The sequence below is a fragment of the Sus scrofa genome, chromosome 15 (genome assembly GCF_054392235.1).
Source record: "Sus scrofa isolate SSC_HxYL_T2T_F1_AM1 chromosome 15, Sscrofa_HxYL_maternal_Yorkshire_Landrace_v2.0, whole genome shotgun sequence".
NCBI classification, from domain to species: Eukaryota; Metazoa; Chordata; class Mammalia; order Artiodactyla; family Suidae; genus Sus; species Sus scrofa.
The window spans coordinates 14,733,258-14,760,629 of record NC_139397.1 but is presented as its reverse complement, the minus strand read 5'-3'; the positions used below and the strand labels follow the sequence as shown (position 1 = coordinate 14,760,629).

At 42.3% G+C, this 27,372-nt stretch overlaps 1 protein-coding gene across 50 annotated transcripts in view; it reads right to left on the bottom strand.

The window, feature by feature from the left end:
• Positions 1 to 27,372, bottom strand: part of NEB (nebulin) — a 216,065-nt gene that overhangs the window by 18,498 nt on the left and 170,195 nt on the right. For 27 of the 50 annotated variants that reach the window (XM_084998589.1, XM_084998593.1, XM_084998592.1 and 24 more), the window contains exons 125-147: positions 27,205 to 27,309; positions 26,065 to 26,169; positions 24,637 to 24,741; positions 22,394 to 22,498; positions 21,890 to 21,997; positions 19,628 to 19,732; positions 17,595 to 17,699; positions 17,063 to 17,167; positions 16,041 to 16,145; positions 15,841 to 15,951; positions 15,063 to 15,173; positions 14,750 to 14,851; positions 14,537 to 14,641; positions 10,707 to 10,817; positions 10,003 to 10,107; positions 9,355 to 9,459; positions 7,151 to 7,255; positions 5,202 to 5,312; positions 4,667 to 4,777; positions 3,997 to 4,110; positions 3,409 to 3,513; positions 988 to 1,092; positions 119 to 223 (exon numbers count right to left, since the gene is read on the bottom strand). In XM_084998589.1, the coding sequence (XP_084854715.1) occupies positions 119 to 223; positions 988 to 1,092; positions 3,409 to 3,513; positions 3,997 to 4,110; positions 4,667 to 4,777; positions 5,202 to 5,312; positions 7,151 to 7,255; positions 9,355 to 9,459; positions 10,003 to 10,107; positions 10,707 to 10,817; positions 14,537 to 14,641; positions 14,750 to 14,851; positions 15,063 to 15,173; positions 15,841 to 15,951; positions 16,041 to 16,145; positions 17,063 to 17,167; positions 17,595 to 17,699; positions 19,628 to 19,732; positions 21,890 to 21,997; positions 22,394 to 22,498; positions 24,637 to 24,741; positions 26,065 to 26,169; positions 27,205 to 27,309 (2,454 nt within the window). Of the gene's footprint in view, positions 1 to 118; positions 224 to 987; positions 1,093 to 3,408; positions 3,514 to 3,996; positions 4,111 to 4,666; positions 4,778 to 5,201; positions 5,313 to 7,150; positions 7,256 to 9,354; positions 9,460 to 10,002; positions 10,108 to 10,706; positions 10,818 to 14,536; positions 14,642 to 14,749; positions 14,852 to 15,062; positions 15,174 to 15,840; positions 15,952 to 16,040; positions 16,146 to 17,062; positions 17,168 to 17,594; positions 17,700 to 19,627; positions 19,733 to 21,889; positions 21,998 to 22,393; positions 22,499 to 23,916; positions 24,022 to 24,636; positions 24,742 to 26,064; positions 26,170 to 27,204; positions 27,310 to 27,372 lie in introns of all 50 variants that reach the window. The other 23 variants (XM_084998590.1, XM_084998605.1, XM_084998604.1 and 20 more) reach the window with 5 other exon arrangements.

The window sequence follows — 27,372 nt, the reverse complement described above, 5'->3', positions numbered from 1 at the left end:
GTATTAACTGAGGAGGTTAGATGTTAATTGTCTGAATCAACATGAGGCTAGTATATTTTTAAAGAGGAGACTGAAGTTATTAGGTTAGCATTAGATGGAAAATAAACAGTAAATATACCGAGCTGAAATTCTTTTGATTTTCTTTAACACGCAGTATTTCTGGCGTGTCTTGAACAACTGTAATTTTTCCTTTACTGTTTTTAAGGTCACACTGGTATTGGAGCTATGAAGAAAGAGTAAACACCTTGTTAAGATTTCAGCACTGCTTTATATATTTTAAATTGCCCTATATTGTGTAAGAGAAGTTAAAATCTTATATTTAAAAAAAGGCTGGAGTTCCCATCGTGGCTCAGCAGAAACAAATCTGACTAGTATCCATGAAGAGGCAGGTTCGATCCTCAGCCCCGCTCAGTGGGTTAAGGATCCAGTGTTGCCGTGAGCTGTGGTGTAGGTCGCAGACAGTGCTCAGATCCCATGTTGCTGTTGCTGTGGTGCAGGCCGGCAGCTACAGCTCCATTTCAACCCCTGGCCTGGGAATCTCCATATCCTGCGGGAGCAGCCCTAAAAAGACAAAATAAAATAAAATAAGCCTATGCCACAATAATCATAGTCATATAGCCAATGGGAAATTCTTTAATAAGAATTTTGCAGAGAAAATGAGTTTTAAAAACTCTAAAACCAGTTGTTTTTTAAAAAATATCCCTTGCCTAGAATTAACTTGGAAAAAGATGTTAATATCAATAAAAGATGGTGATGTCAGTGACAGGAGGCCACCAACAACGTCGAGCTGGGCCTTTCATGCTATGATTTGGAATTGGGATAGAAAGTGAACCCAGAGAAGGAGGGAGCACACACTTCCTGGGCCACAGGCGGGAGCTGCAGAGGGCTGCTGCTGGTGACAACTGATGGTGCCCCCAGAGGCATCCTTCTTGCCCTGCCTCCTCCCAGGTGCCCATGGGCTATATCTTAGATTCAGTAAAAACTCACAAGGCTGAAGTTCTTTTGGTTCTCCCGGACTCTCTGCATCTCTGGGGTGTCCAAAACGGTCTCATAATATGACATGCACTTCTCTGCATCTTCCTTGTACTTTTTCTGGAAATAGATTCCAAGAAAAAAGGATGGTGAATAACACAAGGATATGGGCCAGTGGAACCTAAAATAGCCCTTTCTGCTCAGCAGAAGGAAAGTCTTTTGTATTTTCTTGACTGTTCAAGGATACTGTAGAGTTACATCCGCAACAAGATGCTGAGGAGTTAACTGACTCCTCTTGGTCAGTGAGTGCCATGCCTTTTCTTTCCAGAACTGAGCCCAGCATTGAATAAGACCCACTGTCTTGGCAAAGCTGGATGAGGGGAGGCCCTTGCAGGTTGGTCCACATAAGGGAGCTAACAGCCCCTAAGGTTCCTGACAGGGAAATGGGGATGCCGATGATGAACCGGATGAAGCCAGACTATTCAACAGGCAGGTGAAACAAAGAAGAAAGGGTAAGAGCCATCAACAAGGCCTCCAGAAAGCTGGCCTTGATTGGTGACAAGGGTATTTTCAGTGAGCCAGGAGCAGGTGTGGTCTGGGTTGCTAGCTCTAGGACTGAGCCAGCAGGCAGACCCAGTAGGAGCTTTCAGGATGGGTTAGGAAATCTGTATTTCCTAGGTGTTTATAAAGTATAGCCAGGTCAGGTAACTACTGCTGTAGAACTCACTGATGAGAAGACAAGCAAAAATTCTGATCTGGAGCTATTCAAATAAATTGCAGACTCTTGATCATCAGTGAAGATGAAAACAAATGAGGAGGTATCCTGGTATATGGAGGACAGCCTTAATCTTCTTTATCTCTGTATGTGTAGGAAGATGGAAAGTTGTCCATCATAGGAGGAATCAGGGTTAGATTTTGTGGGTAGTGTTGATGACATAATCTCAATCTTGTTAAAGAAATTGATAATCCGAATGTGTGCTGTCAACTTTGCTTCTTCCAGATTTGCACATAAATGTTATACCCACATTATAAGAGACTTGACATATTAAAATGCTGATTCTTTAATTATGGGTGGTAACTCAGGCCTATTGGAATTGCCACCATCAAAAAGATAAGAAAATGCTGGTGAGGGTGTGGAGAGAAGTGCACTGTTGGTGGGATCGTAAACTGGCTTTGCCACTATGGAAAACAGTTTTGAGGATCCACAAAACATTAAAAATAGAACTACCACAGGATCCAGCAATATCCTTTTTGGGAACAGATCCAAAGGATACAAAAACCTACCCTTCCACGTTCACAGCAGCATTATTTACAATTGCCAAAACATGGAAATAACCCAAGTGTCCATCAACAGATGATGGATAAAGAAGCTGTGGTGTGTGGGTACAAAGGAATAAAATTCAGGCATAAAAAAATGAGAAAATCTGCCATTGGGGACAACATGGATGGACCTGGAGCGCATTATACTTAGTGAAGTAAGTCAGAAAAAGACAGACAAATACGGTATGATCTCACATATTTTTGGAATCAAAACCCAAAACAAATCCATAGAAAAAGCGATCAGATTTGTGGTTACCAGAGGCGGGAGACGGGAGTGAGGCAGAAATTGGAGAAGACCAGCCAAAAGTGACAATTTCCGGTTATAAAATAAGTAAGAACCAGGAATGTAATGCATAACATGAGGACTGCAGTTAACACTGCTGCAGGATGCGTACAATTAAGAGAGTAAATCCTGAGGTTTCTAACCAAGGAAACAACTTTTCCTCCTTTTCTGCCTTCTCTTTTTACTATATCTATAGGAGATAATGGATGCTAACTAAATTTATTGAGGTAATAATTTCACAATAATTATAAATACTGTCATACCATCATGCTATATACCTTAAACTTATACAATGATATATGTCAATTATATCTCAATAAAACTGGAAAAATAAATTTAAAAAATTATGGGTGGTATCATGTAAGAGTTCTTTGGTACCTTAAAATTCCCTCCAACACCATTTTTTTTTTTTGTCTTTTCTAGGGCCACATCCACTACATGTAGAGGTTCCCAGGCTAGGGATCTAATCGGAGCTGTAGCCGCCGGCCTACGCCAGAGCCACAGCAACGCGGGATCCAAGCCGTGTCTGCAACCTACACCACAGCTCACGGCAATGCCAGATCCTTAACCCACTGAGCAAGGGCAGGAATGGAACCTGCAACCTCATGGTTCCTAGTCAGATTCATTAACCACTGAGCCACGACAGGAACTCCCCAACACTATTTTAATTCTGTCATAGAAACTCAACTCGAACTCAAACTTGTATCATAAATGAATCCCTTCTCTTTCACTAGGCAAAACTGGGATTTGAAAGAACCTCTTTCAATATTAATGGAAAGACTTCTGTTCATCACAATTGGGTCCGTGAGTGATATTCTGATGAATGTGCTTACCTGGCTTGAAAGGTTCTTGACTTGTTGGGCATGAATGATCTCTGGTGTATCAACCACAGAAGTGAAATTGGCTTTTTCCATCTCTGCTAACTGCTTATACTTAATCTGCAAAAGGACATCCAATAGTTGGATAAATGTCTGCAATCTGTACAACACTGCTGGCTTGGTTTAATTAAGAGATGATTAATAGTTATTTTCCAAAAGGATTTATTCATTTGATAGGCAATTTTTTTTCCTATTGTGTTTATAGCTTTATACTAAAGAGTGAGATTCAGAAAGAAAGGTTGAGTCTCAGCCATTGAAAGACTTACTATCAAGTTGAGCCGAGGGTGGGAAAGGAGAAGGAGAAAGATAATCAACAGACATAAAGGCATCAATTGTTTACAGAAGAGCTGGGCAAAGATAGATGAAAGCAGCTCTGGCAAAGGGTCCCTGATCTTTTCATTAGAATGGATTCCACCACACAGAGGCTTAGGGAGCCACTCTACGCCTTTGACTGTAGTCGACCAACAAATAAGATAACAGAAGGATGACACTGTGGCCTTGTAATCCCAGCTTGAAAGACTGACATGGAACAGTAACACTGACCTGACTGGCAATGTCTGTAGCATTCCTGGCTCTCATGAAGTCGGGAGTTTCATTGGCCATGGCATTCAGGCCTCTTCCTTTGACTTCCAGCTCCAAGTCTCTCTTATATTCTTTCTATAGTAGCATTAAAAAAAAAAAAAGTTACTTGACTTCCATGAGGAGGTAATAAATATGCAGTAAATATAGATCCACATAACATGCCTCCTAGCGTTACCTTTACCATTCCCTGTGGCAGGACAGAGAGGTAACAATAGAAGGTCACTATTCTACTCCAGTCAGGCCTCCTTTTGAAGACTTTTTAGCATTCCCTACTGAGAAAACTAAAGTCTAAAGCACATTTTAAATCTGGTTTGGTTCAGAACTAGGATTACTCTTAGGTGCACAACCACTCCAGCGTGGTATTTTTATCTAAATGGGCACAACACATGCATCAAGTTAAAGCAAATGATATTAGATAAATAACAGGTTACCAGAGCCACTACAGAGACAGACTTATAATATCAGCTCATCAGAACTAGAGATGTTATATTTAATGGTTCATGATCACACTGAATATGGAATTAGAAATTCATAAACTGTCTTTGCATCGCCCTCTGGATTTCTGTGTGCAATCTGGCTGAAAAGGAGAAGATAGGTGTTAGTTCTGGGCATGCAGTGGCTGTGAGCCCACCTCGTTGAGGATCTGAGTGGCGTTCTTCGCTCTTAGCATGTCGGGTGTGTCTTCCATTTCACTGAGACCCTTCCCACGGATGCTTTCCTCTAGATCTTTCCTGTACTCTTTCTATAGCACAAAACATAAGCAACAAGGCTGACAAGGAAGCCTGGATTGTTCCTCTTGGGTTTAGAGAAAAACAAAACAAAACCAAAAAAATTCCCAGAACCAAAAACCCTTCCAATTTTAAACAATTGGTTTAGTAAATAAGATGAATAAAAGCAGCGTTTAAGCTTCATCAGTTAATATTCGATATCGAAGAAGAAACTAGAAATTAATAGAATGCTAAGTAAGCACTTTTATTAGGTATTCAATTAACAAATTAGAAGAATGAACATGGGCAGTGGATTAGGTGGTAGTATCAAACACAGGTGAACCCAACTGGAAATCCGCAAAGTTAGGTGGTGGAGAAAATGGCAGGGAACACAGCGACGAGGGTCATTCGTGCAATTATTTGGATCAGGAGGGAACAAAAAGACCAGGTGGGCACTACCTCGCTGGCTATTTTGGTGGCATATTTGACATGTAATAAAGCTGGCGTGACCTCCAGGCCAGTCAGGTTTCTGCCTTTAATGGACTCTTCATAATCTTTCCTATATTCTTTCTAATGTGAGTAGGAAAGAAAGACAAGTTAAGAACCTTTATTATAACGATGTATTTCTCAATCCTGGGGGGGAGTATAGTTTTTAAGTCCAACCTCTTCACTCGATCGTCGTTCTGCTGATAGTCACGCATTTGAAACATGTCTGATTGGTCTGTACATACTTTGTCTAGAGCAGAGGGCCCAAGAAACTCAGAGGCTGAGAAACTGCTGGGCGCCTTATTCGCCCGCCTATTTACTGACTGCTGTGATGGGGGCTGTTCTCCAGGAGCGGAAGGATGGACGTGCCACCAAGATTCTGGATCCATTGTCATCTCTCCTGATGACATTTTTCTGAAGCCAACAAAAGATTTTACTTCTGAATTAGAAGCGACTCAAGGTGGCGGGGGGGGAGGGGGGGACCACCCCAGAGGAAGCGGGGAACATGAGCATACATTTGAATGCAAGTTTGGCCTTTTTTACAGTCATGACTATTCTTTTAAATCCCTGGGCAATGGAGCACAGAGAAGTTCTCAGGCTTTGTTCACCGTTGAGAGGAAGAGCCATGACCTTCTCCATTGCCTCTCCAATCCCTGGATGAGGCTGTCTCACTGGGAAGCTTGGAAAAGACACTGGGACTTAATTTTTATAATTTTTAATTTTGAAATATTTTTACATTTACAGAAATGTTGCAAGCATAGTACAAGGAACTCCCATGTAATCATTTACCCAGATTTACCAATTGTCTGAAACTATTTTAAGATTTTTCATTATCTGGTATTCTGTATACCAGAAAGCTCCCCAAACTGCTACTTTTATTAAAAACCATGCATCTTTTAAAAAAAATTATAGTTATTTACAGTGTTGTGTCATTTTCTGCTGTACAGCATAGTGACCCAATCATACATATATACATGTATATTATTTTTCTCATAGAATCTTCCATCCTGTTCTACCCCAAGAGACGGGACACTGAACACAGTTAGCTTTATTGTTGGAGATAGGCCCATGGAGGGGAGGCAAGAAAAAGAAATCCAAAGTCTGTTTCCCAGTGAAACAGTCTTTCTAAGATTCAAAATAAGATTTCATTCTTCTCTACTATCACTTAAAAATGAAAAAAAAAATTCTTTTAGATGTCTCTGCTTACACATCTAAAATAGGAAATACAGCATGTTGACATTTGATTTATTTTATTTTATTTTTTCCTCTTTTTAGGGCCACACCCACAGCATATGGAGGTGCCCAGCCTAGGGGTCGAACTGGAGCTACAGCTGCCAGCCTATGCCACAGCCACAGCAATGCCAGATCCGAACTGTCTCTCTGACTTACATCACAGCTCACGGCAATGCAAGATCCTTAACCCACTAACCAAGGCCAGGTGTCGAACCTGCACCCCCATGGATGCTAGACAGATTCGTTTCCTCTGAGCCATGACAGGAACTCTGATATTTGATATTTTGATAAAAGTCTTGTTTAAAAGAAAAACACTTTTTGGGGACTTGGGGCTTCCTATTAAGAGAAAAGCTATCCAAAGCCAATGATGGGTCTGTGCAGAGGGAACTTTTCGTTCAGCAAAGAACAACGGATATTATATTCAGAATAATTTGTTTCAGTGTTAGGAATAGTTTGCTATGTTCTAATTCTATGAGGATGATAGCTGAAATAAAACATATGGTAATCAGAACATTTTTTAAAATAATGGGACTATGGGATTTGTAAGGTGGAAAAGATCTTAGTGATTACATGTTAAAGAGTCCCATCCTCCACAACTTTGGGGTAACAGCAGTCTGGATACCTTTGTGGGTTGAGCGGTTTTCATCAGCTGGTACATGTGCTGGGTGGTGGTTTTGTGAAGCACTTACCCCACTCTGCATCTGCTGGGACTCCTTGGCAGTGATGTATGTTGGTGTTTCAAAGTCCAACATGGGCTTTCCTCGTTCCTTTTCATACTTTTCTTTGTATTTTACCTAGATGAAAAGCCTTATGAGATATCTCTCCTCTGGCCAATTTGTAGACAGAGACCAGTTTAGTAATAGTATTTTTAATTGATACATTATGTCCAATTGGGTGGCATCTCATTGCTACTCAAAATAGTTTCCTGCTATGTTTCAGATCCAGTAGCTTTTTGGTTTTATTCTGGGAGGGAAAAACCATTACTGCCTGCAAGGCATGGTCAGGATTTGTGTTCAATTCAAGAAGACGAAGGGATCACAGGAGAAGAATCAGCTGAGAGAAGTATTGAGGCTGGGAAAGCCTGGGTAAATTGCCCATAAATAAGGTTGGCCAAGATTTGATGTGTGGAGATGTGACCATTTTAGCCAAAGCATCGATCAATATTTCTAATAAAAATCTCCAGTTTTTCTTTTACAAGAACGTTTATCAGAGTCCTGGGGTCTTTTTTTTTTTTTTTTTTTTTTGGTTGTACCTGTGTCATGTGGAAGTTCCTGGGCCAGAGATCAAAGCTGCATCACAGCAGTGATCCAAGCCTCTGAAGTGACAACACCAGATCCTTAACCCACTGAGCCACAGGGGAACTCCAGATCTGGGGTCTTGATTTAATAGATAGCACATGTAACTTCATTCATATGTCAGTAACTTAATTGGGGTCATAACTGGTCCCATATTCAGTGCCACCAATAGAGATTGGTAAAAATGTGCAAAACCAGTTGACTAGTTGTTGACTGACTTACTAACAACCTTGACATTCTCAAAAAGACCACCAGTGCCGTTTTACAAATACAGTCTCCTCATCCTCATCACATGTGACCAGGAATGGGGGGCAGGATAGAGATATTCCTAACTTACACAGGAAACACTGAAACGCAGAGAAGCAGAAGCCTGGGTAATGTAGCGTCTTACCAGTAACACCCAATCTCAGCTCTCTTGCTGTGACAACACACTAAAATAGAGGCCTGGGGGCACAGGCTGATTTAGAAATGACAGGAGGGCATTTCTAGTAGTTTAGCCCTCTTGCTCAACACCCAGTGGGGGACCTAAATAATGCTGAATTTGTGACAGAGAAGGTCCTCTGACTGCAAGCTCCTTCTCTGAGTTCTTTCTTCTGAGACTCTTTTTTTTCTTTTTTTCCTCTTTAGGGCCGCACCTGTGGCATATGGAAGTTCCCAGGCCAGGGGTCAAATTGGAGCTGCAGCTGTCGGCCTACACCACAGCCATAGCAGCTTGGGATCTGAGCCACGTCTTTGACCTATACCACAGCTCACAGCAAAGCTGGATCCTTAACCCACTGAGAAAGACCAGGGATTGAACCTGTGTCCTCATGGACACTAGCTGGGTTCATTACCGCTGAGCCGCGATGGGAACGCCTCCTCTGAGACTCTTAATTATTTTAGAAATTTCACAATTTCTTCAACACCCAGAGGCTGTTTCAGTGGTGGCCCAATCACGTCATTCCTCTGCTCACAATCCCCCAAAGGCTCCCTCTCATTCTTAGTAATATTTTCTAGACTGAGGTCCAGACGCCTGGGAGCACATCAGGGTTTTACTGCAAGGGGCTTGTCTCCCTTGTGATGTACTCTTTATGCTTCTGGTCCTTGTCTGAAACCTGAATCACACATGTCTGTGCACTGTTCCTCCGAAGTATGTGGATGCTGTTGTCGTTCATAACATAAACCCTTGTTTCAACATGGTGCTAAATTCAAAGCCCCTAGTATTTTTGGCCATGTTCTCAAGCAACAGTTCCTACAACTGTAGCTACTGTCCTGGGGGGAGTCCATGAAAATTTTTGACACTGTCGATGAAAGTGCAGGAAAAAAGTCAGTCTCGGAGTTCCCGTCGTGGCGCAGCAGTTAACGAATCCGACTAGGAACCATGAGGTTGCGGGTTCGGTCCCTGCCCTTGCTCAGTGGGTTAACGATCCGGCGTTGCCGTGTGCTGTGGTGTAGGTTGCAGATGCGGCTCGGATCCTGCGTTGCTGTGGCTCTGGCGTAGGCCGGTGGCTACAGCTCCGATTCGACCCCTAGCCTGGGAACCTCCATATGCCGCGGGAGCGGCCCAAAGAAATGGCAAAAAGACAAAAAAAAAAAAAAGTCAGTCTCCATCAACTTACTATACTCTGTAGTTCTGTGGCCTCTTTTAGATGAAGCTGCTCCAGATTATCGGGTATTGTGTGGTAGTGTCCTTTACTCTTCTCGTAGTTCTTCTTGTACTGGTACTGAGGGGAAGGTAGTAAAAAAGGTACATTGACAGAAGCTGCTCGTTATTCCTATTTTTCCGCTTGAGATTAGACATTTACACAGCATCCAGACCAAACTGAGATTAGCAGCCACTGAACAGGGGGTTAGGAACATGGTTTCAAGGATCAAGATCCAAGTTCACTAATGTCAGTTAATACAAGGATTTAAACACTTAGGTTATAGGGCTTATAAAGTAGGTTTTAAGAGTGAAAAGAGAGAAACCATTCCACATGGTAGTTCTATGTTTTCAGAAGGAGGAAAGGGAGTGCTTAATTGAAAAAAAAAAAAAAGGATAAATATTCTAAAAGTAGAAGCCTTTTTATATTCTGAGAGATGTTACAGTCAGTGGAGAACTGGTAGATTAATGTTGTAATTTAGAAGAAGGCACTCAGACAACAGAAGAGCTTTCTAATAAACCTAGTGTTTCAGTAGCAGAGAAGGAGATACATGTGATCTTAGAGAAGGAATTTAGTTGCAAATGGGTGAAACAAGCTGTTTCTGGAGCACACTATTGAGCTTACAGAACTGGCAAGATGACTGGTATTCAAGACATGATTCATTATCAGAGATTCCTTCATGTCAGTCACAGGCTTGTGAAGTTTCTTCAAATCAGCCTTATACTTAACCTGTGTGAGAAGGTTACAGGGGAGAAAGGAAATCACGTAAGTAGGAAATGGAAAATTGGTACCAATGGAAAACATAATTAGACATCCCATCCTGAAGCAGATGCTGGAGATGGTGATGAAACACCATACCTCATCCACACTAGCCCCAAAGAGGAAGCAACTCAAATGTCCACCAACAGGCAGAGAGATAAACACAAAGTGGTATATACATGCTATGGAATGCCAATCAGCCCTAACAGGGAAGGAAGTTCTGACACCTGCTACAACACGGACAAACCTTGAAACATTATGCTAAATAAAATAAGCCAGACAAAAAAGGGACAAATACTGTATGATTCCATTTACATGAAATCGCTCACAGGCAAATTCACAGAGACAGAAAGTAGACTAGAGGTTACTGGAGATTGTTAGGAGAGGGAAATGGAGAGTTATTGCTGCATAGTTATAGGGCTTGTGTTTGAGTGATGAAAAAGTTTGGAAATAGTCATGGTAGTTGGACAACACTGTGAAGGTAATTAATGCCACCAAATTACATATTAAAATAGTTAAAATGGTAAATACCACATTACATTGTTTACCACAGTTAAACAAACACATACCTCACTTGCGAGATTATTAGCATCTTTCATGATTTTGTAGAGCTGGCTCTCTTTTGGATTGTATTTTGGTGTCTTGCCCTTCTCTTTGTTGAAATTTTCTCTGTATTTAACCTAACAGCAAATGCAAAAATCCAAATTATTCCTGAAAGTCAATTAATTTGAAGGCTGAGGGATAGAGGAAATATATGTGCAAAAGAATATGTGTTATGCATAAAGTGACCATGAAATTTATTATTCAAACTAGGACACATTTAAGAGTAAAAGGGAACACTATATTAATAGTTATATCAGGACAATAGGCAATCTAGAATATGATCAAGTGATATAATATTTGCTTTGCTCATTTTTATATCGTCCAGAAGGAGGAAAGATATTCACCTCTTTTTTTTTTTCTTCTGCTTTTTAGGGCTGCACCCACAGCATATGGAGGTTCCCAGGCTAGGGGTCAAATCAGAGTTGCAACTGCTGGCCTACACCACAGCCACAGCCACACCAGATCTGAGCCATATCTGTGACCTACACCACAGCTGATGGAAACGCCGGATCCTCAACCCACTGAGCAAGGCCAGGGATCAAACCTGCGTCCTCTGGTTCTTAACCTGCTGAGCCCCAACGGGAACTCCAATATTCACCTCTTTTGATGCAGAACAAAAATGTAGGGGAAAAGGCTTCCTGCTAAATTCAGAGAAGTAATCTAATGTATTTGATTCAGAGCATTTTGGTCCTCCTAACTAGCAAAACCAAGAGCTTTTTAGGTCTACTGCTAAGAGTTCAAAGAGGCATTGTAAATGATCAAAAAGGGTGAAAAGTAAGGAATCTGTTAAATTAGAAGAATTTACCGTTATTTTAAAAGAATACGTCATTTTAATTTTTTTAAACTTGGCAAAAAATGGGGATGACTTCTGAGAAAAGAAGAACAGAACTTGGGGCTAATGGCTACAGTACGATTTCAGGCTAGAAGAAGGAAAGAAGATACTTTAGCATAGTGAGAAAAATAAGATTAAATATACTTGCCAGATACATCAAAGTATATTTCTGCTGGCCCCAATACTTACACTATAATGCAAAGGACGAAGTAACTTCAATTTAAAAAAATAAGCTCAATGGTTGGCACTGATAGTTGCTCAATAAATGCCATTTGATTGATGAAAGAGAGAAACAGTCATAATGCCCAGGTAAGATAGCTAAAGAAGATGACTTATTTAGGGGAATATTCAACAGAATAAACTGAAAGTGACAGAAAATTTCCTTGTTGAAAAACAGACTAATGCCTTTGTCATTAGTACACCAAGATCTGGTCACCCAGATAGTTCACTCTGCAGGCATTTTAAATCAGCACCCCTCAGGCTTCATCACCTTACTTCCCCATAACTTTACACATCCAGCAGAGCAGACACAAAATGAGGCCACTCAAATGCTAGGAACAATGAAATCTGCCACAGCAGAGAGAATGCATTCACAGGGCTCAGACTCATTTATAATGAATAAATCTACAGTGGAAATGCACAGACAAGATAAGCATGCAGAACAGTACAGCATGATGAGCTTGCTAAGGAAAGTCAAAGGTGGGGAGCTAGTGTCTGGACAAAGAGAAAACTTTTCCTAAGAAGCCCACAAGACTAGGGCTGATCCCAAGAGCTGTGAAAGATAGAAAGGTAAAGTAAACTAGATGTGCAGAGTCAGATTAGGAAAGAAAAGATGCAAAGGCCCATCTCTGACGAGAATAACATCTGTTTATCCATTTCTTTTAAAGGACACTAAAAATCCCCTTTTTTGTAGAAAATAACTCATTTATGAAAAAATATTTATTTGAAGGACATCATTTCTACTGGGGTCCCATTTCAGTTCCTTTCTCTTCTGGTTTGGTTTTTTTTTTTTTTTTTTTTTTTCCCTTTGCTTTTTAGGGCTGCATGTGCAGCATACACAAGTTCCCAGAGGCTAGGCGTGGAATTGGAGCTGCAGTTGCTGGCCTACACCACAGTCACAGCAACACCAGATTTGAGCCGCGTTTGCAACCTACACCACAGCTCCAGAGCTACATTGGATCCTTAACTCACTGAGCAAGGCCAGGGATTGAACCCGCAACCTCAGGGAGACTATGATGGGTTCTTAACCCACTGAGCCACAATGGGAATTCTGACAGTCCACTGTTTTTTGTTGGCGATTTCCTATCTTGGTTTCGAGCACTTGTATAGTTCCATTAATTTGTAATAAAAATACTGCATAGGAGTTTTAAATTCAAAAATTTTGTTTTGTTTTGTTTTTTTGGGCCACACCCAGGGCATATGAAAGTTCCCAGGCTAGGGGTCAAATCAGAGCTGTAGTTGCTGGCCTACGCCACAGCCACAGCAATGCCAGATCTGAGCCATGTCTGCGACCTATACCACAGCTCATGGCAACCCTGGATCTCTGACCCACTGAACAAGGCCAGGGATCAAACCTGTAACCTCTCGGATACTAGTTGGGTTCATCACTGCTGAGTCACCATGGGAACTCCCAAAAACTTTTAAATATTGTATTTGCTTGTCATCAGTCATCTGGACTTTCTGTCTCTTCACAATTCTCACTTGTTTTGTCACATGGTGTTTCTACTTCATATTTTCCAAAAGATTGGGATCTTGTGTTTGGTGCTTCTGAAGGTTATACATACAATGACCAAATGTCTCCTAAACCTATTTCTCCAACAAATAGTTGAGAAAACAGACAATAAGGTTTTCTCAATAAGAAGAAGAAGGTAGGATCTCTGAATTGGAGAAGAAATAACATATTCTTGAGCTTGTCTTTCAGGTCTAAAGCTTGCTCTCTGAAAGATCTGGTGCTTGATCATGGGGTCTCTGAGCTAAAGTCTGAAAACCTGTCATAACTCGGGAGTTTTCTAGATGACGGCCTCACAAGGGAAATCAGGTAAAGCGGCAGTCAGGTATGGACACACTTTTGAGTCCAGTTCTCAATAACATGAAGTCTGCTGGAATTAGGCTTTCCCCCTTAGCTACCTGTGCATACCTTGATCAAACACTTATAACCCCAAATTATAATTATTCTCTAGTCAGGTGGTCTAAGGATCCCTACTCACCACTGGTTCCTAGCCCAGCCATTCAATATGTGCATGTTGAAAGAAAAAGTAAAAGTGACTGCATCTGGTTGGGTTCTAGAAGTTAACTTTCAAGAGTCTTATGTGTTAACAAGATCCCATACACGACTCACGTATGAATCAGAGAGAATCACCTTGAGGTGCAACTCTAACTGTCTGGGAGAGAATTCCAACAGGACCACATGGGCTGAATGTTTTTGTCACATGAAGATAGTTAAGACACAAACTCCTAGACACATACCCATAAATAGAAACACAGAGAACAAGAAAGGCCTAGAGATGTTAGAGGAAAATGAGAGAAGGTCCTTAGCACCTTTTTTGTGACACAACTTTTTTTTTTTTTTTTGTCTTTTTAGGGCCACATCCATGGCATATGGAAGTTTCCGGGCTAGGGGTCCAATCAGAGCTTCAGCTGCCGGCCTACACCACAGCCACAGCAACGTGGGATCCGAGCCATGTCTTCAACCTACACCACAGCTCATGGCAACACCGGATCCCCAGCATCCACTGAGTGAGGCCAGGGATCAAGCCCATGTCCTCATGGATACTAGTTGGGTTCATCATCACTGAGCCACGAGGGGAACTCCTCATGACATCACTTTTCAAAGCTCGGCAGTGTTCTCAAAGACCCAGGCTCTCTTTGGTTGCTCATTTAGCAGTTTCACTTTGGGAATCACTTCTTCCTGCAAGGTTTTTAAAATCTTCCTACATCAGGTTGCTGCGTGCCCATCTATGTTACCTGGCTGCTCAGTGTGGCTGCCTTCTTGGCCATTTCAATGTCTGGGCGACCAAGCATGCTCAGCCCATGGCTGCCTTCCTTGCGGTGCTTGGCTCTGTACTCCACCTGAATCAAAGAAAACCAAATGGGCAGCACATTCCAGGTGGCCCCGGCCTTGTACCACCTGTTTGCAGTGACCTTGGGGGACTGGGTACATTTTTTACATGGCTTTACCTCGCTGGCCTGTTTGGCTGCCTGCGTGGCCTTCTTGATGTCTGGCCGATCAGCCACTGTGGTGTAATGCAGGTTTTCTTTAGCATCTTTTTTGTAAGCGACCTTCATTTGGAGAAAGAAAATGTTTGCTCACTTGGGAGACATGTATCTTTTGAAAAGGAACTTTTTTATGAAAACCAAACCAACCCCACCACCCTATTTGTTAAGCTACCAGGTATAGAAATTCAGGGACCACTCACAAGACCCAGCCCAGCATGCACCAGTCAGGGTTCCGTGGCCCATGTGGCCCCCGAGAATGGGAGGAGGCACTCACGTCACTCTGCTTCTTAGCCACCTCCATGGCGTGCTTCACCTCTGGGGGCTCCAGCATGATGGAGTAGTTGGATTTCCCTCTCTCCTTGACAAACTTCTTCTTGTAGTTTGTCTAAAAAGAGCCAGAACTACTCATGAGAGCAGAGGAAGCTGGGGACAGATTTGTTCGACTTGAGACCCTGCGAGACAATCTTGAGGAAAATCCATGGTTTCCCATTTTGGAACTGGGGTCTCTGACCCATATTCTAGCTCTTCCTTGTCATTTCTGCCCTGGAATCCAGTACTCGAACCAGACACCAATCTTAGGAGAACCAGCTACAAGCAAATGAAACTTGTTCAGTCACCATTTCTACCCTTTAAAAATAAAAGGAACCATCTAGGGCTCATCATATATAATGCTGTGGTGATTAAAGCATCATCCACTAAAATATAGTGGGCAGAGGGTACAGAGATGCCAAGAGGTGATTTTGATTCTCTAAAATCGGTTAGCAGGTTCGTGAAAGGAGAGGCCACCCCTCACTCTCAGTGTTTCCTTCCCCTATTAACACTAGGTGAGTGACATCTTATCTTGCCAGACAATGGCTCCTATGGCAAAACCTGCATCTGCCATAATTGGAAAGCCAATAAACATTGAGTCGTCTTTTAAACCCGAGTTCAAAATTCATATATTGAGGTAAGAGTGAAGTGGCACAAAGGAAAATGTTTGTAAGCAGAAAGGCGGCTTTTTTTTTTTTTTTTGCTGGATTTTAAGGAAAAGTGGCCTGAGCCCAGTCACTTACGTCACTGACGTGCTTGGTCACTTCCTTGACGTGAACGGTGTCCCGGGTCTCCGGCAGTGTTGTGTATGAGCCCTGGGCCAAGTGCTTCTTCACATGGCGCTTGTACTTGTTCTGAGGGATGCACAGAGAGCTGGTTAAGATGCCTGCCTGGGGCAGTAGACCAAGACAGAAGGCGAGCATATGGACTGCTGGAGGGCTACCTCTGACACCAGATTGCTGACAGTCTTTGCCAGGAGGATCTGGGGAGTATCGGGCACGGCATGGCAGGTTCCTCTTTCCTTGACATGTTTCTCTTTGTATTTCAGCTGCAGGGGTAAGAAAAGTATTTCTTCAGCTCCTCAGAGTCCCCGTATGTTTTTATTAAGCTTCCAAGTTGCTAAATAGAGCTAGGAGAACAGCATCATCAACACAGCAGAAACATAAATCTCAGTAAAAGATTTGATGTTTGGAAATCTTGGGAAATATACAAAAAGGAGTTTCTTTCTCTTTCTCTCGCTCTTTTTTTTTTTTTTTTTTTTTTTTTTTTTTTTTTTGTCTTTTTAGGGCTGAACCTGCGATGTATGGAAGTTCCCTGACCAGGGGTTGAATTGGAGCTGCAGCTGCCAGCCTCCACCACAGAAACAGCAATGAAGGATCTGAGCAGCATCTGTGACCTACACCAGAGCTGACAGCCATGCCAGATCTCCAACCCACTGAGCAGGCCCAGGAATTGAACCCATGTCCTCATGGATACTAGTTGGGTTTGTTACTGCTGAGCCTCAATGGGAACTCCAAAAAGGATTTTATTTCTTGCAATTGGAAGCTTTACTAACAATCAGAATGGATCTTATGAGGAATCTCTATACATGCAGCCTTAGTTCAGAGCACTTTCAAATATGTCATTGGACCCTCCCATACACTTTGGGAGGCATTACCATTCCCTTTTTCCAGCTGAGGGAGCATAGGAGGCATGGGAAGAGTAGGACCCCAAGAAATGGCTACAGTTCCTTGTAGAATCCAGCCAGGTCTTCAGATTCTCAATTCTGGCTGTGGGAGTTACCTTGCGGTGCAGCATCAGTCAAGAGCAGTCACCTAGCTTTCACAGCTTTCTGCTGCTGCTGCCCTCTCACCAAGTCACTAGTGTTCACTGGGGCAGTGACCTTTTCCTGGGTGCTCCTGGGGACTGGGCAGCAGACGACACCCTAAAGGAGGTTAGGCCCCCTAGAAGGGACCGGATACTTACATCACTTTCTATCACAGAATTCCTCAGGGCCAGCACCATGTCTTTATCATCAGTGACAGAAAGCTTGCAACCCTTGAGGAACTCTCGGTCCAGCTTGTATTCAAACTGTAACAGAAGAAAGGCAGGGGAAGATGGGAAACAGGAACAGGCAAGGGAGGAAGCTGGCACTGGTTACAGTCATGGGGAATCCTCTTCTTCAAGGTGCTAAGAGGATTTGCTACCAGAAGTGGGGCAGGGCTTCTTGGCCCCTCCATGAAGCTGGGCTCCTCCCTTCCAGCTCCACAACCAGTGCAAAGCTCTCCTGGTCCTCCCCCGCCTCCCTTAGGACTCAGCCACTTGTGTTTGGGCTCAACCATGGGAAACCAGGTTCTGTGGCCAGGCCTGCTTCCTGAGCTTGCTGTTCACACCTCACCACCCTCCGGTCCTTAGATTTCAAATCTGGTGGGGTTAGCACCCTGGACAGTGATTACTGTGACTAAGGATTAATGTCTAGTCTTGGGTGTGCCATACAGGTCTGTGTCTTGTATCTCACATCGCTTTGCTGCAGGGATGACTTGGCGGCCTGGATGAAGTCCGGTCGGTCAGGGGTCCACCTCCAGTGGGCTTTGTTGGCTTCATACTGCTTCTTGTAATCCAGCTATTGTTAACAAGATAAAAAGAAAGCACTTGATTCAGTGGCCTGAATTCACAATCACACAAGTAGCACAGAGGGACTCATCTCACATTTTAACACATGACAAATCATGGCTCTTTATGCAAGAGAGAGACCCACTTAAAACTTCTGTGCAATTGACGCAACTAGTTATAGCCACCCCAGACATTATCTTGTGGGACCCTTCGGCCTCAAAATGGGAGCCATTTTTTTTAAAGGCTCCAGGCAAAACGATTCTTCAAACTCTTAATTCTACCACTGCAGTGTAATCATTTTCAGAGTCAAGTACTTTTTTTCTTTTTTGGCTGTGCCTGTGGCATGCAAAAGTTCCCAGGCCACAGATGGAACCTGTACCACAGCAGTGACAACATGGATCCTTAACCTGTTGCATTATCAGGAAATTCCTAGAGTCAAGTACTTTTAATTTCTAAGTTCAGACAAATTAAAAAAAATCATTAAACCCTTACAGGATTTATTCCATGCCAGGCAGTTTTCAAAGTGCTTTATAAATATTAACTCATTTCATCTTTATAATAACCACACAAAATCAACAGCTGAGGAACTGCCTAGAAGGGCTAAGCATGCTGCTGGTGTGAGGCAGCTAGAGAAGTGGAGCTGGCAGCTAGACATCAGAGGTGCTTGTGTGTTTGCTGGGCTTGTGTCTGAGATGCAGAATTGGCTGCCTCAGGTATGTAACTTCATCTGAGTGTCCTTGGGAAGAGCCCTCAATGTCAGCCACATTTCTTTCCTCATTCTTTTTTCTCTTTTTTTGGGGGGTGCGGTGGGGTCAAGGTATCATTTGTAAGCAGTAAGATACACATGCTTTCAGATATTAAATGTGATCAATTTTTCCCATTTTTTTGTGAAAATTTTCAGATATATAAAGAGTTGCATGAATCTTACAGAGAATACCTATACACCCACCATCTAGGGCCTGTCATGTACATCTTACTGCATTTGCTTTGTCCCAAGTCTGTCCTGCTCCCCATCCCTCAGTCCATTCTCAGGACACTTGTAAGCTACTTGCTAGCCCCTAAAGGCATTTCAGTTTGCTGGCCCAAATAAATAACAATTCTCCCTGACATTAGTGGGCATTTGTTAGGATTTGTTAAGATCTTTTGTTATATGACTATTTATATGTATAATACAGAAATAATAGATAAATAAATAGATAATATATATAAATATATAATGATTTTTTTCTTTTTCAGCCACATCCACAGCTATAGAAGTCCTGGGCCAGGGATAGAGTCCAAGCTAGAGCTGTGACCTATGCCACAGCTGCAGCAACACTGGATCCTTAATCCACTGCATCTGGCCAGGGATCAAACTGGCATCTCCATAGATAGAAGCCAAATGATTGACCCACTGTGCCACAGTGGGAACTCCCCGTTCATGTATTTTTAGGAAGTCAATACTCATCTAGATGCACAAAATGTTTCTTGGTTGAGGCCTTAAGATGCCCCAATCATAAGGAAATGAGTGAGCACAGGGAGATGTGAGCAGAAGGAAGGTCAAGACCAACTCCTGACGGCACCGAGCAGCTTAAGGGTTCTCTAGAGCAGGCTCTAGAGTTTGGGGCATAAGAAGAACAGAGAGACTGGAAACACCTTTTAAAATGTAACCTTCATTCCAGAATTAGATCTTCTACTTCTCTGTGTCCTAACATGGAAGCTGAGCTAAGCAAGGGTAACATCCATGGCACATGCTTGAGCCGCCCTTGCTCTTCCCCACTCTCCTTTGTGAGAACCGAGGGAGGCATTTAGAGTTCAGTGTCATTATTCCTGCTCTAGGGCCAACCTTTGATCTGGACTCCCCAGAGCTCAACCACCTGAAAAGATGACCAAAGAGGCCATGGGTCCTGCAGCAGCTGATAAACCCCTATTAGGCTTGGGGGCATTTCCAGTACTTACATTGGTGTTGACTTTGTAGGCATCCTTGGCTGCTTTGATGTGAACAGCATCTGGCTCAATGGTACAGTTGGACTTAGTTCTTTGGTAAACTTCTTTGTATTTTAGCTGTGGGAAGAAACACAGCTTAATTTTTTATAGCAGCCTACTAAGTGTTTGAAAAAACAAGAAATTAAAACCATAGCTATAGTACACGATGTTCCTTAAGACTGAATAAATCTGTTGTGAAGAAAAGATGCAGCCATGCAGCTATGCAGACTGTACTCCCCTGTCTCAGATCTTAAAACCAACTCCACAGGACACATGGTCACCAGTGTCACCATAGGATTTATGTCCTCTGACTTGCACTGAAAGGGACAGCTAGACAGCTATCCACGTGTGGTTTCCCCTCTCCAAATCAGAAACTCTTGAAATCTTTTTTTCTGTCTTGCTTTTTGGCGCTGCACCCATGGCAAATGGAAGTTCCCAGGCTAGAGGTCAAATCAGACCTGCAGTTGCTGGCCTACACTACAGTCACAGCAATGCCAGATCTAAGCCATGTCTGTGACCTACACCACAGGTCATGGCAACACCAGATCTTTAACCCAATAAGTGAGGCCAGGGATCGAACCTACATCCTCATGGACACTAGTCGGGTTCATTACCCCTTAGCCACAATGGGAACTCCCCACCTTTGCTATACTTTCTGGCGCCCATGAAGGCAAGGAGTTGTGTTTTTTGTTTTTTAATGGCCATACCCATGGCACATGGAAGTCCCAGGCCAGAGATTAAATCCAAAACACAGCTGTGACCTATGCAGCTGTGGGAATGCCTGATCCTTTAACCTACATTGGGCCAGGGATTGAAGCCACGCCTGCAGCTACCCAAGCCACGGCAGTTGGATTCTTAACCCACTTTGCTGTAGCAGGAACGCCCAGCCAAGGAGTTTCTTTAAAATATTTAAGCTATTTTTTTAAACCAAAATGATGATAGTTTTCTACCACAAAATCTAGCTATGTATATATTGACAATTTATGAATATAACTTCTCCTCAAATTCAGTGTATTAGAATTTTTTTTTTTTTGTCTTTTTGCCATTTCTTGGGCCACTCCCACGGCATATGGAGGTTCCCAGGCTAGGGGTCTAATCAGAGCTGTAGCTGCCAGCCTACGCCAGAGCCACAGCAATGCAGGATCCGAGCCGAGTCTGCAACCTACACCACAGCTCACGGCAACGCCAGATCGTTAACCCACTGAGCAAGGGCAGGGACTGAACCCGCAACCTCATGGTTCCCAGTCGGATTCGTTAACCACTGCGCCACGACGGGAACTCCAGTGTATTAGAATTTAATGCCTACCCTCTTCTCTTAAAGTTTAAAAATGCAATGTGCTGTAAAGTCTATTGTCTTGGAGATAAAGATTATAGAGTATTTTTTTTTTTTGTCTTTTTTGTCTTTTTGTTGTTGTTGTTGTTGTTGTTGCTATTTCTTGGGCCGCTCCCATGGCATATGGAGGTTCCCAGGCTAGGGGTCGAATCGGAGCTGTAGCCACCGGCCTACGCCAGAGCCACAGCAACGCGGGATCCGAGCCACATCTGCAACCTACACCACAGCTCACGGCAACACCGGATCGTTAACCCACTGAGCAAGGGGCAGGGACCGAACCCGCAACCTCATGGTTTCTAGTCGGATTCGTTAACCACTGCGCCACGACGGGAACTCCAGATTATAGAGTATTAATAGACTTTACAGCACATTGCATTTTTCAAAATGGTCTCAACACTGTCCCCCTACCCTACATGTTTTCCTACAATGTGACCTTGAATCTGGGTGTGCACTGTGCTCAGTAAAATAATGCAAAAGTGACTCTGTCAATTTTAGGAGTAGCCCTTAACTGGTCTGGAAGCTTCTGCTGCTGCCTCTTGAACCCATCCACTCTGCTCTGAGACATCCAAACCATGTGGAATGGCCACATGCAGGGGTTCCTGTCTACACAGTAGATGAGCTCCCAGCCCAGCTGTCACAGGTGCCAGCTCTGAGAGTGAGCCATCCCCGAGGCCCTGGCCCCTGAGCTGCCACCATCTGCCTGCAGCCCGTGGAGGAAAGGATTCACCCAGCTGGGTCCAGTCAGCTCCCAAAGTGGTGAGCAAAAAAGGATGACTGTTGTCTGAAACCAGTATATTTTAGGGTGATCGTTACTCAGGAATAACTATGTGGATCTGGGTCAGAAATATCACATTAGAAAGAGGCCAAGGCAAGAGGGGCTACAAAATCATTCTGGAACTTACATCACTGACTTCATCTTTGACTTTTCGGACATGCAGCAACATGGGTGTGTCATGGATTGTGGTGTAGCCTCTGGGTTTAGCCTTGTTGTATTCCAACTTATACAGAATCTGAAAGAGATAAGGCAGAGAGAGACAGTATTATACATCTCAATCTACATCATGATGCAATGTAGAGATATAAATGCAATGCTCTTGTTATCATCATTGAGTGTCTGTAAAGGAAAGAGGACTCTATAAACTCAACAGTGCTTTCATGCCTTCTGCTAAGGTTCCAGTGCCTTGAAAACAAGGTGGTAGACAATTTGGTTGGAATGATTGTAAAAGAAGAGTCTTGAGCGTTGTGGGACATGTAGCGTCCCTGCCTCCCTTCCACTAAAGGGCGGAGTCTTGCAAGCATTGTGACCACCTAAAATGCACCTCCGTGTTTGCAAATTGCTTCCCGCCTCCCCCCTCCTCCCCCCCGCTGCCAAGTTCAAGAATCCATCCAGCATGTCTTATACTTACATCACTAATTTGTTTGTTGACTTTTGTAGTACGCAAATGTTCCGGAGTATCCACAACCGAGGTAAACTTGTCCTTTGTTTTTTCATAATTTTTCCTGTACTTGATCTAAATTGTAGAGGAAGAGAACAAGTTAACTTGAAGTAAAAGGGAGGGCTTTCAGGGGTTCTAGTTTTCCTATTGAGAGAGTCCCACAGCATATAGCAGGCTTGTTATATAAGCCATAGATGTGGGGTGTGGTGACATGGTTTTGTAACTGGAAATATTTAATATAAATCTGTATTAGTTGGCAATAGTAATAATAGAGTGAGCAAATAATAATAGTAATAATAATAAATGATGTTTTCCATATAATTTTATCCATGTGGAAACTGAGGCCCAGAGAAGTTAGGAGACTGAGTTAAGAGCCCATGTAGAGTAAATCTCAGAGCCAGGACTGGATCCATGTTCTCTGGACTCTGACAAGTAATGATTCACTCACAATACACTGCATCAAATACATATGGTCTCTTCCGGTATGCTTCCATATCAAAGATGAAATAGATGTAAAAAAGTGAATACCTACAGTTTCAAGTAGTTATTTTTAAAGACATTCATTTTGTTGAAATTTTCAAGTCGTCTTTTTTTTTTTTTTTTCCATGCACATAAGCTGTTTCAAGCAGTATAGACACCACGGAGAGCACAGCAAAATTCCATGCACAACTATCTGATGATCATATGGGGACAAAGGAAAAAGTTCAGCCCAACAGAATGTTTGTAGGAAGACCTCATCCTCCTCATTTCACATGCTAATCTGATATCAAACTAAAGTGAAAACAAGTTGCTAACACCAAAAATCGATTAAAAACTTTTGTGTGTGGGAACGATGGCATTTTATCAACATGGTATTTGGTAGTTAAGCAGTTATTACTGCTTTTTGCTGCTTCAAGTTTACGTTTCAACGTAGGATGGAAAGGCGGTGGAATGTGCTTCAGTTGTAGAAAGGCAAGGTGATCAGCAGTGTTGTTAACGAGTGTGTGTGAGGATGGATGTGCTGGAAATAACCTAACAAATTCACCATCAAACTCCAGTGGGACCATGAACGTGCACTGCCGTCCTCATCTCTCCAAAATGGTACAGTGTCATCATTATTGAGCAACATTAGATGAAAACATTAAACATTCAGATCTTTTAAACACTGTCAGATTCGCTTAATATCCTCAATCACTAAGAAATCTGTTTCTCTGGGACAAATACTGAAAATTATAAATTAATGTTGTACCAATTTGAAAAAGTTTTTCAACATTTGGAAAAGTCTCAGTTAATCTTACCAGGAATTGCAAAGGTGTCATTAGACATACAGATGATGGCTGCTGCGTCATTGCACCTGGCCACACGGAGTTCATTTGCAGTGAGTGAATATTTATGCAGCTTTATCAGGTGAAACCAGCTTGGGCAGGGGGCAGGGCAAGGATATCTGGGAAAGCATAGAGGCGAATGCCCCCCGAGGCTTCTAAATCTCTTTCTTGCATCACATCGGACATTACCTGGCTCCACATGTGTGTGTTGTAGAGGGCAGTCAACATATCTGGACGCAGAATTTCATTACATCCTTGTTTCAGAAGCATCTTGGCACTAGATTTATATTTTCTCTGTTCATGCAAAGAGCAGTGAAGCACAAAAGAGACTTGTGAAGACAGAAAAGAACAAGGCTCTATATCCCAACACCTCTGAGTGAAGAGATGTAGGCGCGCACACTTTGTGTCCTCAAGCGTACACATGGGTGGAGACACCAATGCATCACAAGGCCAAGCAGGGTGATTTGCCTGGACTGCCCTGTGAATGGGGAATAACAGAGACAGTGCCCTCCAGGTTGCCTTACAGAAAAGTCAACATCATGGGAGTAGAAAAACGCCGGAAAGAATTCTGTCTTCTTTCTTTCCATTAACCTGTTTCTTTGTTTCAGCTTTTGCACTTTAGTTTGCACTTTACAACTGTGGTGGACACACAGGCCCTCCCAAGAATGAAGGCTGGGAGGACGCACTTTGCATCTCATCTTCAACCACAGCACACATGAGGACACAGAGCATGGACTGGCACACTCAAATAGCTCATGGGCTCTTTGGGTGGCTAGACAGATACTTTAGAACAGAACATCCCAATATCATAGGCAGAACCTATGACATCCTTGCAGCAGACAGGACGACATCTCATGAGAAACCGAGGACACAGTCCTGCTTGGCCGTCCAGCGGCCCCATCACAGTACCTGACTGATTTGGTCGCCTGCGATCTTAGCCAGCAGATGTCTAGGCTCATCGACTACCAGCTGGTATTTATCTTTCCGCTGCTCATAATCAGCTCTGTATTTTTTCTGCTCAAACATCATATCAAATTATAGCAAGAGTAAAACCTCAAGGCTATACAGAAATGTCCCAAGATAAACACTTCAGACAGCCAGAATAGGTCCTTCCTAGAGGTGGGCTCCCAAAGCATCCAGGATAATGAAACAAGGGAGGCCAAGAGAGTTAAGCAAAGGAAGACTGTGTGGGGAAGGCTGCGGCTTGGCTAGATCAATTAAGACATCACAATTAAAGTATTTTGGGCCTAAAGATGTTCCATCTTTACATAGGATGTCATTAGCAAGGTTAGGTTTTCTGACATCTTACATTGTACTTAAAATAAGGCACTGATAAGCTATAGGTTTACCACTTTAGGCTGTAAGGGTCAAAAAGCATTATTTATGGACAAATTCTTATAGTCATAAAATTCTAGTTCATTTATTTGATTATAAAAGAGACATGGAAAATCCTTCATGAATTAGAAAAATAGAAACAAAATATATCAAGACTGTCTTCCTTGGAAGCTACTGAGAGTAATTCTTCAGAGTCATCCCACCTGGAAATCTACTGAAAATAAACTCAATCATATTTTAAAACAATAAAAAACAATTTAAAAAGACATATATTGAATAAATATACCATTGGCTATATTCTCATTGTTAGAAACATTTTACTAATTTTTGGACATTGTTTTTGAATTTATATAAATCTGTGGAAAATACAAAGAGAGGAAATTAAATGTAAAACCATACAAATGTAGTTAATTCATAGCTTGCATCATTTTATGCTAAATTTGACTTAAACTCTGGCAAAGACAGTTCCAGAAAAGGCTGGGTAGAGGACAAAGGAATATTTTGCATGCAAATGGACACTTCTCTGTACCAACAGATGAGTAACAATGGCATACATTTCAATGTATGAACCACAACTACTCCGTTAAGGCTGACACTGCTGTGGTGTGGTAAGGGATATTAAAATTAACTTTGAACTTCTGGGTCTCCCAACAGACTCCTCACAGAATCCTGTTGAAGGGAGTTCCCGGCTGAGAGTCAACAAAATCCTTTAGTTCCTTGCTCTCATCAACCAAAGGCTGTGCTGCCCTGTGCCAGTGCAAGCAGAGGCCATGCTGGCTGTGGGGTCCTCACTCCACCCTGGTCAGTCCCTTCCCTTGTTCTTATCCATGCCTTCGGCAGAGCCCATCACATAGTGACATTCTTCCCAAATCCTTATCTTGAATCAACACACAGAATGGCTTTCCTGTCATTTTATGTATTGGGTTTTAATCAAATGTTTACTTATTATAGACTTCTGAAGGGAACTGTTTGATAGGTTTAACTGGATCAGGTCATACATACCTCATTCATCAGTTGAGTCGCAAACTTGAAATGCCTGTTGATTGGACAGTCAGCCTCATACTTGAAATCTGACTTCGTTCTTTCAAATACCTCTTTATACTTATACTAGAGAAAACAGAATGTGGTCATGTGAGAGCAGGCTGTGATTATCTTAAGAATGAGACATGTCATTTATCTTAAACAATTCTGATTAATTCATTCAGAGGGATAGCAAGGGATTAATGAACACACCCTGACTCCTAAGGCAATGAAGGGTTCACCCATCTCAGTGTATTGAAAACTAGCCCCCTGAATATACACTTTCACTGGCTGGATGTCAAATAGGTCTATTTTCCATATTGGACCAAAATCCAAACAAGCTTATTCTTTGTTTCAATATTTATAGTGATTATTATTTAACTTTGAAGGTATTTCCATCTGCCCTTGAAGGCAGTTTTTAGTACATTAATTTGAAATAGTTTTTCAGTAATTAATCAGATAATCATAATACTTTAGAGTAGGGATATGCTAGCATCTAGACCACTACCTGCTTTTAAACAGTCCCCTGAATCCAGATTTTTTTTTTTTTAATTTTAAGGGATTGTCACAAAGAATACATGACAGAATGAATGTGGTCCACAAAAAAAAAAAAAAAACAAAAACAAAAAAAACGGTCTCAGTTATTAACTGTCTGGCACCTTTTGAAAAAGTTTGCTGGCTCTTACTTTAGAACTCAAAGGAAGCTAATTGACTGCTTTATTTTGTAAATAGGACAATGAGGCCATAAAAACAAAGTTATTTGCTTTCAAATCTCATACCAAGTTTGTGGATTAAAGTAATCTGACTTCATATTTGTTACCATATCAAATCACCCAGAGACATATTAATAGGGAGGAAATTCTGGAAGAGCCATGAGGAACTGACCTGATGGTCTTTTATCAAATTCATATCAGTGATACAAATAAATAATTACTACTGTCAATGAGGTCAGTACTAAAAAAATTCCTAACTTCAACGAATAACGCAGTATGTGCTGCAACTTTAGGGTCTAGAGCAAGGACAGGGATGGAAAAACAAAAAGAAATTTCCTCAGTATGAATTCTCTTTATGGGCCCTGGAGGATGGTGCTTAGCTGTGCCCATTATCGGTGAGCAGACATACCTTGCTGTAGAGAGTCTTGTTCTTTTCAGCCAGAGTGAAGTCGGGGGTATCATAGGCATAGCAACCAATGCCTTTGAGCCAGGTCAGATCTTCTTTATATTTCACCTGGGAGAAGAATGTCAAGAACATCATCCAGTTTTAAGAACCTGTCTCCAAGGCACAGTAGGT